Source organism: Mauremys reevesii, unplaced genomic scaffold (assembly GCF_016161935.1).
Source record: "Mauremys reevesii isolate NIE-2019 unplaced genomic scaffold, ASM1616193v1 Contig31, whole genome shotgun sequence".
NCBI classification, from domain to species: Eukaryota; Metazoa; Chordata; order Testudines; family Geoemydidae; genus Mauremys; species Mauremys reevesii.
In genome coordinates, this window is record NW_024100842.1 from 392589 (window position 1) to 405369 (window position 12781).

At 47.9% G+C, this 12781-nt stretch overlaps 2 protein-coding genes across 2 annotated transcripts in view; both read right to left on the reverse strand.

The window, feature by feature from the left end:
* LOC120393801 (nuclear GTPase SLIP-GC-like) overlaps positions 1-12781 on the reverse strand; it is a 303315-nt gene that overhangs the window by 266144 nt on the left and 24390 nt on the right. The window lies entirely within an intron of this gene.
* LOC120393800 (nuclear GTPase SLIP-GC-like) overlaps positions 1-12781 on the reverse strand; it is a 72684-nt gene that overhangs the window by 41025 nt on the left and 18878 nt on the right. Inside the window, exons 9-11 of the mRNA XM_039518287.1 lie at positions 9936-9954; positions 6846-6935; positions 5655-5760 (exon numbers count right to left, since the gene is read on the reverse strand). Of these exons, the coding sequence (XP_039374221.1) occupies positions 5655-5760; positions 6846-6935; positions 9936-9954 (215 nt within the window). The remainder of the gene's footprint in view (positions 1-5654; positions 5761-6845; positions 6936-9935; positions 9955-12781) is intronic.

The window sequence follows — 12781 nt, forward strand, 5'->3', positions numbered from 1 at the left end:
TTGTCTATCCCTTTCTTAATTATTCCCAGTATTTTTGTATCATCTGCAAATTTTGCCACCTCACTGTTTACCCCTTTTTCCAGGTCATTTATGAATATGTTAAATAGGACTGGTCCCAGTACAGACCCCTGGGGGACACCACTATCTTTGCGAACAGGGGCTGCTAACTGGGAGTTTCGCAAGGGAGTTCTCCAGGTGAAGGAGGAGCTAATACAGCATCTGTGGGGTAAGTGACTGTCTGTAGTGTGTGTTTGTTTGTGTTTGGGGGTTACTTGCTGTGTGCTGAGCTTGTGTTTGTCAGTTTGTTTGTTTGTTTGTTTGTTTGTTTGAGGGACCGTGCGCTCTGGCTGGCAGTTGGAGGCAGGTTTGAAAGCTCGAAGCCTCTGGTAATTGGCTGAGCCTTAATCAGTGGGCGGGGCATTCACTCAGGCCAGGGCTTTATAAAGCCGCGCACAAGCGACCAGGGAGCTTTGCGAACAGGGAGTTTAGAAGGGGAGTGGGAAGGGAGTGGGAGCCCCACCCGGGCCGTAACCCCTTCCCCGTGCCCCCCCCCTAAAACCTATAAACCGAACCACATTCCAAAACCCCTTCCTGTAAACCACCCTTCCACTAACTAGGAGACAATGCAGGCAGAAGCCCAGCAGCAGAGTGGGGGCTATCCAGTTTATTGCGCTGAGTGTTGCATGTATGATTACCTGCCCTGTGGGCGGGTGGCATATGTGTGCAGTCGGTGCAAGGAGCTCCTGGCCCTCAGAGACCATGTATGGGCTTTGGAGGCCAGGGTGGCGGAACTGGAGGAGCTGAGAGAGGCAGAGAGGTATGTTGATGAGGCTTTCCGGGACACTGTAGAATTGTCCCACCTCCGCTCAGACAGCTCCTGTGCTGTTGAGGAGGAAGAACGGCCCAGGGAAGCAGAGCAGTCAATGGGAGCAGAGGGAAACCTTCCCGTAGTTGGGACTCTCCTTCCAGATGGTGCTGGGGTTGCCTCTCGCACTGAGGTTGCCTCTCCAGGAGAGGGAACTCCAGTTTCTAGGAAAAGGCAGGTGTTAGTAATGGGAGATTCGATTATTAGAAATGTAGATAGCTGGGTCTGTGATGACCGGGAGAACCGTATGGTGACTTGCCTGCCTGGTGCGAAGGTTGCGGATCTCTCGAGGCATCTAGATAGACTTATGTGTAGTGCTGGGGAGGAGCCGGTGGTCGTGGTACATGTAGGTACCAATGACATAGGGAAGGGTAGGAGAGATGTCCTGGAAGCCAAATTTAGGCTGCTAGGGAAGAGACTGAAATCCAGGACCTCTATGGTGGCATTTTCAGAAATGCTCCCAGTTCCACGCGCAGGGCCAGGTAGGCAGACAGAGCTTCAGAGTCTCAATGCGTGGATGAGACAATGGTGTAGAGAGGAGGGGTTCGCATTCATTAGGAACTGGGGAAACTTCTGGGATGGGAGGAGCCTATACAGGAGAGATGAGCTCCACCTAAACCAAAGTGGAACCAGACTGCTGGCACTAAACATTAAAAAGGTTGTAGAGCAGTTTTTAAACTAGGAGATGGGGAAAGCCGACTGCTGCAGAGGAGCGTGTGGATCGGACACAGACTTCTCTTAGGGGAGAGTCTGATGATAGAGAATCTCCAGGTTATAGTCAGGAGCAGAGGACTGAAAAGTATAATGTAAGGGCCGGATCAGATGATAAACAGTCACATAAAAAAGAATCTGGAACATCAGAAAAAGGCAGGCTAATAAACAGGGACAAGTTTTTAAAGTGCTTGTACACAAATGCCAGAAGTCTAAATTATAAGATGGGTGAACTAGAGTGCCTTGTGATAAAGGAGGATATAGATATAATAGGCATCACAGAAACCTGGTGGACTGAGAGCAATCAATGGGACACAATCATTCCGGGGTACAAAATATATCGGAAGGACAGAACAGGCCGTGCAGGGGGAGGAGTGGCACTATATGTGAAAGAAAGTGTAGATTCAAATGAAGTAAAAATCTTAAGCGAATCCACATGTTCCATAGAGTCTCTATGGATAGAAATTTCATGCTCTAGTAAAAATATAACATTAGGGATCTATTATCGACCACCTGACCAGGACAGTAATAGTGATGATGAAATGCTAAGGGAAATTAGAGAGGCTATCAAAATTAAGAACCCAATAATAGTGGGGGATTTCAATTATCCCCATATTGACTGGGAACATTTCACTTCAGGACGAAATGCAGAGATAAAATTTCTCGATACTTTAAATGACTGCTTCATGGAGCAGCTGGTACGGGAACCCACAAGGGGAGAGGCAACTCTAGATTTAATCCTGAGTGAAGCACAAGAGCTGGTCCAAGAGGTAACTATAGCAGGACCGCTTGGAAATAGTGACCATAATACAATAGCATTCAACATCCCTGAGTGGGAAGAACACCTCAACTGCCCAACACTGTGGCATTTAACTTCAAAAGGGGGAACTATACAAAAAAGAGGGGGTTAGTTAGACAAAAGTTAAAAGGTACAGTGACTAAAGTATCAGAGGGGTAGCCGTGTTAGTCTGGATCTGTAAAAGCAACAAAGAATCCTGTGGCACCTTATAGACTAACAGACGTTTTGCAGCATGAGCTTTCGTGGGTGAATACCCACTTCTTCGGATGCAAGTGGTGGAAATTTCCAGGGGCAGGTTTATATATGCAAGCAAGAAGCAAGCTAGAGATAACGAGGTTAGTTCAATCAGGGAGGATGAGGCCCTGTTCCAGCAGTTGAGGTGTGAAAACCAAGGGAGGAGAAACTGGTTCTGTAAAGTGACTAAAGTGAAATCCCTGCAAGTTGCATGGGACCTTTTTAAAGACACCATAATAGAGGCCCAACTTCAATGTATACCCCAAATTAAGAAAAACAGTAAAAGAACTAAAAAAGAGCCACCGTGGCTTAACAACCATGTAAAAGAAGCAGTGAGAGATAAAAAGACTTCCTTTAAAAAGTGGAAGTCAAATCCTAGTGAGGCAAATAGAAAGGAGCACAAGCACTGCCAACGTAAATGCAAGAGTGTAATAAGAAAAGCCAAAGAGGAGTTTGAAGAACGGCTAGCCAAAAACTCCAAAGGTAATAACAAAATTTTTTTTAAGTACATCAGAAGCAGGAAGCCTGCTAAACAACCAGTGGGGCCCCTTGATGATCAAAATACAAAAGGAGCGCTTAAAGATGATAAAGTCATTGCGGAGAAACTAAATGGATTCTTTGCTTCAGTCTTCTGACTGAGGATGTTAGGAGATTCCCAAACCTGAGCTGGCTTTTGTAGGTGACAAATCTGAGGAACTGTCACAGATTGAAGTGTCACTAGAGGAGGTTTTGGAATTAATTGATAAACTCAACATTAACAAGTCACCGGGACCAGATGGCATTCACCCAAGAGTTCTGAAAGAACTCAAATGTGAAGTTGCGGAACTATTAACTAAGGTTTGTAACCTGTCCTTTAAATCGGCTTCGGTACCCAATGACTGGAAGTTAGCTAATGTAACGCCAATATTTAAAAAGGGCTCTAGGGGTGATCCCGGCAATTACAGACCAGTAAGTCTAACGTCGGTACCGGGCAAATTAGTTGAAACAATAGTAAAGAATAAAATTGTCAGACACGTAGAAAAACATAAACTCTTGAGCAATAGTCAACATGGTTTCTGTAAAGGGAAATCGTGTCTTACTAATCTATTAGAGTTCTTTGAAGGATGTAGTGTATTTAGATTTCCAGAAAGCCTTTGACAAGGTCCCTCACCAAAGGCTCTTACGTAAATTAAGCTGTCATGGGATAAAAGGGAAGGTCCTTTCATGGATTGAGAACTGGTTAAAGGACAGGGAACAAAGGGTAGGAATTAATGGTAAATTCTCAGAATGGAGAGGGGTAACTAGTGGTGTTCCCCAAGGGTCAGTCCTAGGACCAATCCTATTCAATTTATTCATAAATGATCTGGAGAAAGGGGTAAACAGTGAGGTGGCCAAGTTTGCAGATGATACTAAACTACTCAAGATAGTTAAGACCAAAGCAGATTGTGAAGAACTTCAAAAAGATCTCACAAAACTAAGTGATTGGGCAACAAAATGGCAAATGAAATTTAATGTGGATAAATGTAAAGTAATGCACATTAGAAAAAATAACCCCAACTATACATACAACATGATGGGGGCTAATTTAGCTACAACGAGTCAGGAAAAAGATCTTGGCGTCATCGTGGATAGTTCTCTAAAGATGTCCACGCAGTGTGCAGAGGCAGTCAAAAAAGCAAACAGGATGTTAGGAATCATTAAAAAGGGGATAGAGAATAAGACTGAGAATATATTATTGCCCTTATATAAATCCATGGTACGCCCACATCTCGAATACTGTGTACAGATGTGGTCTCCTCACCTCAAAAAAGATATTCTAGCACTAGAAAAGGTTCAGAAAAGGGCAACTAAAATGATTAGGGGTTTAGAGAGGGTCCCATACGAGGAAAGATTAAAGAGGCTAGGACTCTTCAGCTTGGAAAAGAGAAGACTAAGGGGGGACATGATACAGGTCTATAAAATCATGAGTGATGTTGAGAAAGTGGATAAGGAAAAGTTATTTACTTATTCCCATAATACAAGAACTAGGGGTCACCAAATGAAATTAATAGGCAGCAGGTTTAAAACAAATAAAAGGAAGTTCTTCTTCACGCACCACACAGTCAACTTGTGGAACTCCTTACCTGAGGAGGTTGTGAAGGCTAGGACTATAACAATGTTTAAAAGGGGACTGGATAAATTCATGGTGGCTAAGTCCATAAATGGCTATTAGCCAGGATGGGTAAGGAATGGTGTCCCTAGCCTCTGTTCGTCAGAGGATGGAGACGGATGGCAGGAGAGAGATCACTTGATCATTGCCTGTTAGGTTCACTCCCTCTGGGGCACCTGGCATTGGCCACTGTCGGTAGACAGATACTGGGCTAGATGGACCTTTGGTCTGACCCGGTACGGCCTTTCTTATGTTCTTATTTACCGCTCTCCAGTCTGAGAAATGACCATTTATTCCTACCCTTTGTTTCCTGTCTTTTAACCAGTTACCAGTGCCCGCACCATGAGAGGACCTTCCCTCTTATCCCATGACAGCTTACTTTGCTTAAGAGCTTTTGGTGTCTCATAATGCTTGTACTCCTCAATCCTCGAGCAGTACGCGCACTCTCACTCTCAGCTCCTTGCGCCTCTTGCTCCCAGCTCCTCACACACCCACCTCACTGACTAACTGGGAGGCTTTTAACTAGTTCCACCCAGCCCTTGATTGGCTTCAGGTGGCCCAATCAATGTAGCTATCTCCACTGCCTTCTAGAAAGATCTTAATTGGCCCCAGGTGACTTGATTAACCTGAAGCAACTGCCATTTGGTTACCATGGTACCAGGGGTTTGTTTAGCCTGGGGCTACCATACCTGTTCCTCACTACTTTACTGTAGCCATCTGGCCTTGCCCCATCACAATATATAATCCCCACAGTTTGGGAAAAAAGCATCTGCACATTTAGATGCTGATTTCAACCAAATTCCTGCATCTGTGATGAGTGCCCATCACCAGTAAGAGCTGCACACAGCAGATGCAGAGTCAGCACTCTGAGCAATGAAGCATTAGCAATTCATGTTGAAAGAACAACTGCATGTTACCTGACTCTTCTTTAGTGATATACTTCTCCCGCCAGTAATCTTTAGCACTGACTGTGTAAACGAGATCAGCCTTATTCAGAATTTCTGAGTCACTCGGTAGTATTCTCTAAAACAAAAAACAAAAAAATTCACCCACACACACAAATTAGGTAAAAAGTGAGATTATTGAAGCAGCTTCAGAAAATTCATAAGACCATGAGAGCAACCATACTGGGTGAGAACAAAGGTCCAACTAGCTCAGGATCTTGTCTTCCAACAGTGGCCAATACCAGGTGCCCCAGAGGGAATGAACAGAACAGGCAATCATGAAGTGATCCATCCCCTGTTGCTCATTCCCAGCTTCTGGCAAGTTCTATTGTCACTGCAGAATTCCATCAGTTAGCACAATAAGTGGTGCAGTGAGTGTGAATTTCATCAGTTGTGTATCCTCAACCTACCCCATTCATATAAGGATCCAGTTCAAAACTGCGCTCTCTCCCTCCCTCCAGCAGCAAACTCCTCTGTCTCATCATACAATCTCACCATTGTTGGGGTGTTTCTCTGCAGCTTATGCCACCAAGAACACCCTTGTGAAATCTCTGCCTCATTAGTGTCCCAGCTCATCTCTCTCCCTTTCTGAGGCCTCATTTCCTCTCTCCCTACGTTACCGGCTTTGTTTAAGGAATGCTTTGTGCTCAAGACAAACAGTGCATCTTAAATTCCTAATTCCGTATTACTGTGAAACAACTGGATTTAGGATGTTAATTTTTCATTAAGCAAACACCGAATCAAGGATCAGCTTTGTTTGCACATTGACTTTAATGCCTTGATCCCTTATTTATGACTCAGAATCAAACCACAGAGGATGGTCAGCTCCAAACACACACATTTTTATCACTGGAGGTAAAGGAGAGTTCCCTAATGGGATTTTCAGAAGTGCCTAAAAAGGTTAGGCAACTAACTCCCATTGGAAGTTTACAGTAATTGGGCACCTGAAGGCCAAGATAGATCTGGCCCCAGAATTTAACAGGGGTTAGAACTTTGTGTGTTGGCATCGAGGTTTTTACAGTATAGTTGAGACCACCTAGAAATCATCACATCTCATGGAAAAATACTTACTTATAAATGTTAGTCCAAGGATCAACACATTTACTATTGAAATATAATAGGAATAGGTTTCCAACAACTAGAAAACTCAGTGTTATACTTTACCCCGAGCTTTGTTTTCATTCCTTTTTTTTTCTTCTTTTTCACAGATGCGTTCCTCTCTAAAATGGCATCGTGTCTGGTTTCTACAGGTTTCTACATTTGGAAAGGCAATGAAAGTTACTATAGGTAGTTGCCAATATGATATCATAGATTTTAAAGCCAGCAGACATCATCTAATCTCAGAGGGGTAGCCGTGTTAGTCTGGTTCTGTAGAAGCAGCAAAGAATCCTGTGGCACCTTATAGACTAACAGATGTTTTGCAGCATGAGCTATCGTGGGTGAATACCCACTTCTTCGGATGCAAGCTCATGCTGCAAAACATCTGTTAGTCTATAAGGTGCCACAGGATTCTTTGCTGCTTCTATCATCTAATCTGGCTTCCAACATAACACAGGGAAAACTTCACCCAGGAATTTCTGCATCAAGCCCAGAACTTCTGTTTGAGCTAGAGCAGATCTTTCAGGGCTTGTCTATATGAACCAGTAATGGCAACTATAGGGATGTGATTTCTGGAGCCCACTAATATGTTGCACATTAACTGGCCCATGTGGACCCTGCCAGTGTGGACTAGAAGTTCCCTAGTGTGCTTTTAACATACTGCTGTTACCATGGATTAACAGTCAACATGGATTTGTCAAGAACAAATCATGTAACCAAATCTAATAGCGTTCCTTGATAGGGTAACAAGCCTTGTGGATGGGGGGAAGCGGTAGATGTGGTATATCTTGACTTTAGTAAGGCTGTTGATACTGTCTTGCATGACCTTCTCATAAACAAACTAGGGAAATACAGCCTAGATGGAGCTACTATCAGGTGGGTGCCTAACTGGTTGGAAAACTGTTCCCAGAGAATAGTTATCAGTGGTTCACAGTCAAGCTGGAAGGGCATAACGAGTGGGGTCCCACAGGAATCGGTCCTTGGTCTGGTTCTGTTCAGTATCTTCATCAGTGATTTAGATAATGGCATAGAGAGTGCACTTAAAGTCGGGGGACAATGGCAAGCTAGGAGGGTTTGCAGGTGCTTTGGAGGATAGGATTAAAATTCAAAATGATCTGGACAAACCGGATATAAGGGGGCTGCTAACCCCTCACTGGCACTTAGTGGGGTTTTTGGCTGGCCTCTCTCAGTACCAAAAGAAAGTGGAAGGGTCGAAGAGAAATCAGGATCCTGAGACTGACAGTCCCATGGCCAATGGAGAGAGGCCAATGCTCCATGTCAGCCTGATTGACAGGGAAGGCCGGCCAATGAGGGAGCCAGGAGCCCAGGGTCCCATCCTCCGTGTGAGAGGAGCTGCCTGAGGCGAGCGGGGCTGAGCTAAGGGGATAGCAGCAGCCGGAGCTGGGCTGGGAAGCTGAGCTGCGCCGGCCAGAGCCAGAGGGGCAGAGGAGCAGCTCAGAGGCAGGCTGGGGCAGTCCGGAGCTGGGTGCGGGGAGCGGCTGGGGAGAGCGAGGGGGGTCCTGGGCCCAGCACAGGGAGACGCCCCAGTGAAGAGGCTCTGCAGGCCAGACTTGGGGGGGATCGTAACCCCGATGGGGCGGGGGCGACGCTGGGAAGCAGGGCCCTGCCTCCTAGAGCCTGATGGCGTGTGGCCACCGCCAGAGCAAGTGTCCAACCCGCAGCATCCCTGCGGCACGGCCAGGGCCTGGGACGGGTGAGGAACAGACTGAGCTGCCCTGACGTACCAGCGATGCTGGTTGTGGTTCCCCTGTGCCCACAGGGCGGGTGACGGGTTTTCCTTTAACCTTTCCCATTTTTCCCTCATTGTTTTAATCAGTTGCTGTTTAATAAACTGTATTTGCTTTGAGCTCTATGCAGTGATCAGTGGGTCAGGGAAGCATCCAGTGCAGAGAGAGCACCCCGGAGTGGGGACACTCTAGCCCCTGCCCTAAGTGACCATGAAAAGATCGGGGGTCAAGCCCCCCAGAAATGCTGGGCCCAGCCTTGTCAGGGTTACGAGGACTCTGCCACCCAGGAGAGTGGAAGGGGAGTCCCCCAGGTCAGGCCGGCCTGTGGGTAAAGGGAGCTGGAGCGAGGACTCAGATCCTTTGGGTAGCCAATTCCACTGGGGCAGTGTAAAAGCCAGGAAAGTTCCCCACAATGGCGGGACCATTCCCCCGCTTACACGGAGAAATGGTCTGAAGTGAATAGGATGAAATTCAATAAGGACAAATGCAAAATACCCCACTTAGGAAGGAACAATCAGTTTCACACATACAGAATGGGAAATGACTGCCTAGGAAGGAGCACTGCGGAAAGGGATCTGGGGGGTCATAGTGGATCACAAGCTAAATATGAGTCAACAGTGTAACACCGATGCAAAAAAAGTGATCATTCTGGGATATAATGGCAGGGGTGTTGTAAGAAAGACGAGAAGTAATTATTCTCCTCTACTCAGCACTTATAAGGCCTCAACGGGAGTATTGTGTCTAATGCTGGGCACCACATTTCAGGAAAGATGTGGACAAATTGGAGAAAGTCCAGAGAAGAACAACAAAAATGATTAAAGGTCTACTTGTGAAGTAACTCCCTTCTCTTCATGTGTCAGTATAACAATGCCTGCATCTGTAATTTTCACTCCATGCATTTCTCAGGGCTACCATGCATAGGGACTGTCTTATTGCTCCAGTTTTACAGCAGGAGAAGTTAAGGGGCACAGAGGTTAAGTGACTAGCCCAAGGACACACAAGGAGTCTGTTTCAGAGATGGGAGGAGAACAAGGGACTTCGTGGCTCTCATGTCACTGCACCAGGCCTCTCTTAGGATATTTACCCCATTCCAGCTAATGATCAACCTCCTTCCTGAACTACAAATGCCGATAGCTCTTGTAATTTTATCCTGGTTGTGGACTAAACTGTCTTACCCACCCAAAGTGAATGGGGCCTCACATGTGTAGGGTGAGCAGGTGATACCTGGACTGGGCCCCTGGATACCATAAATTAACCCTGCAGCTCCTCTTACAGGTACACCCCATTGTATTTAGCAGCCCTAGTGGGTAACATCCATCTTTAGAAGATAAGACCTCTCATTATTGTTGATGGAGAGTTCATTTTTAAGACTATAACTTATTTTTTTTTTAAGTTTGCAAATACTCACGTTTTTCTCTTTTCTTTCCCTGGAAAAAAATTAAAATGACACATTTAATCAGGTTTGTCAAACATAAAAAATCCTATCATGCCCCTTGCATGACTGCGGAGGGTCCCCTCTTCCCGCGGCTCCGCTTGAACTCCCACAGGCATGACTGCGGCGGGTGCGCTGGTCCCGCGGCTCAGACGGAGCTCCCGCAGGCATGCCTGCAGATGCTCCACCGGAGCCGCGGGACCACGGAACCGTCCGCAGTCACTTCTGCCCCGGCCGCGGGACCGGGGAAGAGCAGCGCGAGTGGCACGGTGCGCTGCCCTGCTTGGGGCGGCGGAATTTCTAGAGCCGCCCCTGTCTCTGGCAGTGGCCAGCACCAGATCTTTCAATGGAAGGTGCAAGAATCACTGCAGAAAGCAACCATAGAATGACCTGTTTCTTCCTAACCCCCTGTGACACAGAAGTGAATTGGTGGTTCGCAACTCGTGTCAGATCTGACATACTCGCTACACCTCACACACTGTCATCATGATATATATCCAAAAGGTGGCTTGTAATATATCATTAATAATCTTGCGTTATGTACATACATATGGTCAACCCACAAAGAACTTTACAGATGGGCAAGAAATATGTGACTAAAATGTGTGTAAACCAGGCACGTCAGGGGAAACTGATACGTTTTCTCCAGACAAAGGAAAGAGGCCGACACCTCAGACCAGGTGGGTCCAATTCAATGGGCTATTCATTTATATCTGAAGTTGCAGGAAGAGATCATTTGCATTGTAAAAATCACCAGCAAGGGAGAAGACAGCCTGGAATCTACACCAGACAGACTGGCAGCCACGCCCAGCAGGGGAAAGGAACCTTATGTGGGAATACATTTCAAAGGCTTACTGGACTATAAAGAGAGGGGGAGCAAACCCCTAAATGATAGATCACTTAGGGGATTCAAGAGGCCAGAGCTCTTGAAATAAGAGGTTACTTACTGTACTGGAGGTCCCTAGATGTATTCCACACATAGGTGTACATCCGCGCCATGCACTTGAGTCCTGATTTTTTCCAAGCAGTGTCTGTTGACCTGCATGTGTGGTATGTCCTTTTGTGCTCCTGACTGAGAGTGTAAGGGGCAGTGCAGGTCAGCACTACTCCAGTTCCTCCTCTTACTGCACTACGGTGAAGTCTGAAGCAGAAGGACAGGAGGGCAGGTAGTGGAACACAGCTAGGGACCACACATCTCAGAGAACCTCCAGGTACCGTAAGTAACATCCTCTTCTTCGAGTGATGGGCCCTAAGTGTATTTCACATATGGGGGACTTGTAAGCACTGATCAGTGTGGTGGTGAGTGAAGGTGGCTGGCTTATTGTAGAGTCATTTGCAATACAGTTCATCCCATGGCCTGTTTCTTCCTAAATCCCCTGTGACACACATACCCATTGGTGGTTCAACGCTCTGGTCAGCGGGGCTGTGAGCTCCTGGGGAAGTGCAGCTGCAGAGCCAGGGCCTGACCCGGTGCTCTGTGCTGTGCAATGGCATGGCAGCCTGTCCTGGTGCTCTGGGCAGCGCGGCTGTAGCACCGCCAGCCACCGGTGCTCCAGGCAGCGTGGTAAGGGGGCAGGAGAGTTTGGGGTGGTGGTCAGGGGGCGGGGATGTGGATAGGGGTCAGAGCGGTCAGATGGCAGGGAACATGGGGACAGGGATCCGGGGGGGTGGGGGGAGTCAGGAATGAAAGGAGGGGTTGGATGGGGCGGCAGGGGGCAGTCAGGGCAGGGAGTCCGGGGGCCGTCAGGGGACAGGGAACAGGGGGTTGGATGGGGCAGGAGTCCCGGACGGGCCGTCAGGGGACAAGAAGCAGGAGGGGTCGGATAGGGGGCGTTGGCCAGGCCATCCCTGGCTGTTTGGGAAGGCACAGTTCCCCTAACCGGCCCTCCATACAATATTGGAAACCTGATGTGGCCCTCAGGCCAAAAAAAGTTTGCCCGCCCCTGCTCTAGGTCCTTTTCTGCAGAACTGCTGCCCAGCAGTTCGGTCCCTAGTCTGTAGCAGTGCATGGGATTCTTCCGTCCTAAATGCAGGACTCTGCACTTGTCCTTGTTGAACCTCCTCAGGTTTCTTTTGGCCCAATCCTCTAATTTGTCTAGGTCCCTCTGTATCCTATCCCTACCCTCCAGCGTATCAACCACTCCTCCCAGTTTAGTGTCATCTGCAAACTTGCTAAGGGTGCAGTCCACACCATCCTCCAGATCGTTAATGAAGATATTGAATAAAACTGGCCCCAGCACCGACCCTTGGGGCACTCCACTTGATACCGGCTGCCAACTAGACATGGAACCATTGATCACTACCCGTTGAGCCCGACCATCTAGCCAGATTTCTATCCCTTATAGTCAGTGATGAGCTGCCAAAATATTAACAACCGGTTCCCTCCTCCTCACCTCACGAGGGGGTCGTGCCCCATCCAACCCCCCATGTTCCTTGACACCCCCCCTCAGGACCCCTGACCCATCCCCTCCTTCCCTGTCCTGACTGCCCCTTGCAGCCCCTTCCAACCCCTCCTTTCATTCTTGATGGACCCTGGGGACCCCTGCCCCATCCAACACCTCTTCTCTCTGTCCCTGACTGCCCCCACCACCTCATCCAACCCCTGCTCCTTCCTGATTGCCCCCGGGACCCTTGCCCCCATTCAATCCCCCTGTTCCCTGCCCCCTGCCAGCTCTGATCCCTATCCACCCCCCCCACAACCCACCGAACACCCCGTCCCTGCTCCCTGCCCCCTTACCACACTGCCTGGGGCCAGGACCGGGTCCGCTCGGCCAGCACTGGGACTGGCGCCATGGGGCCCAACTCCCCGGGCCGGGCCAGAC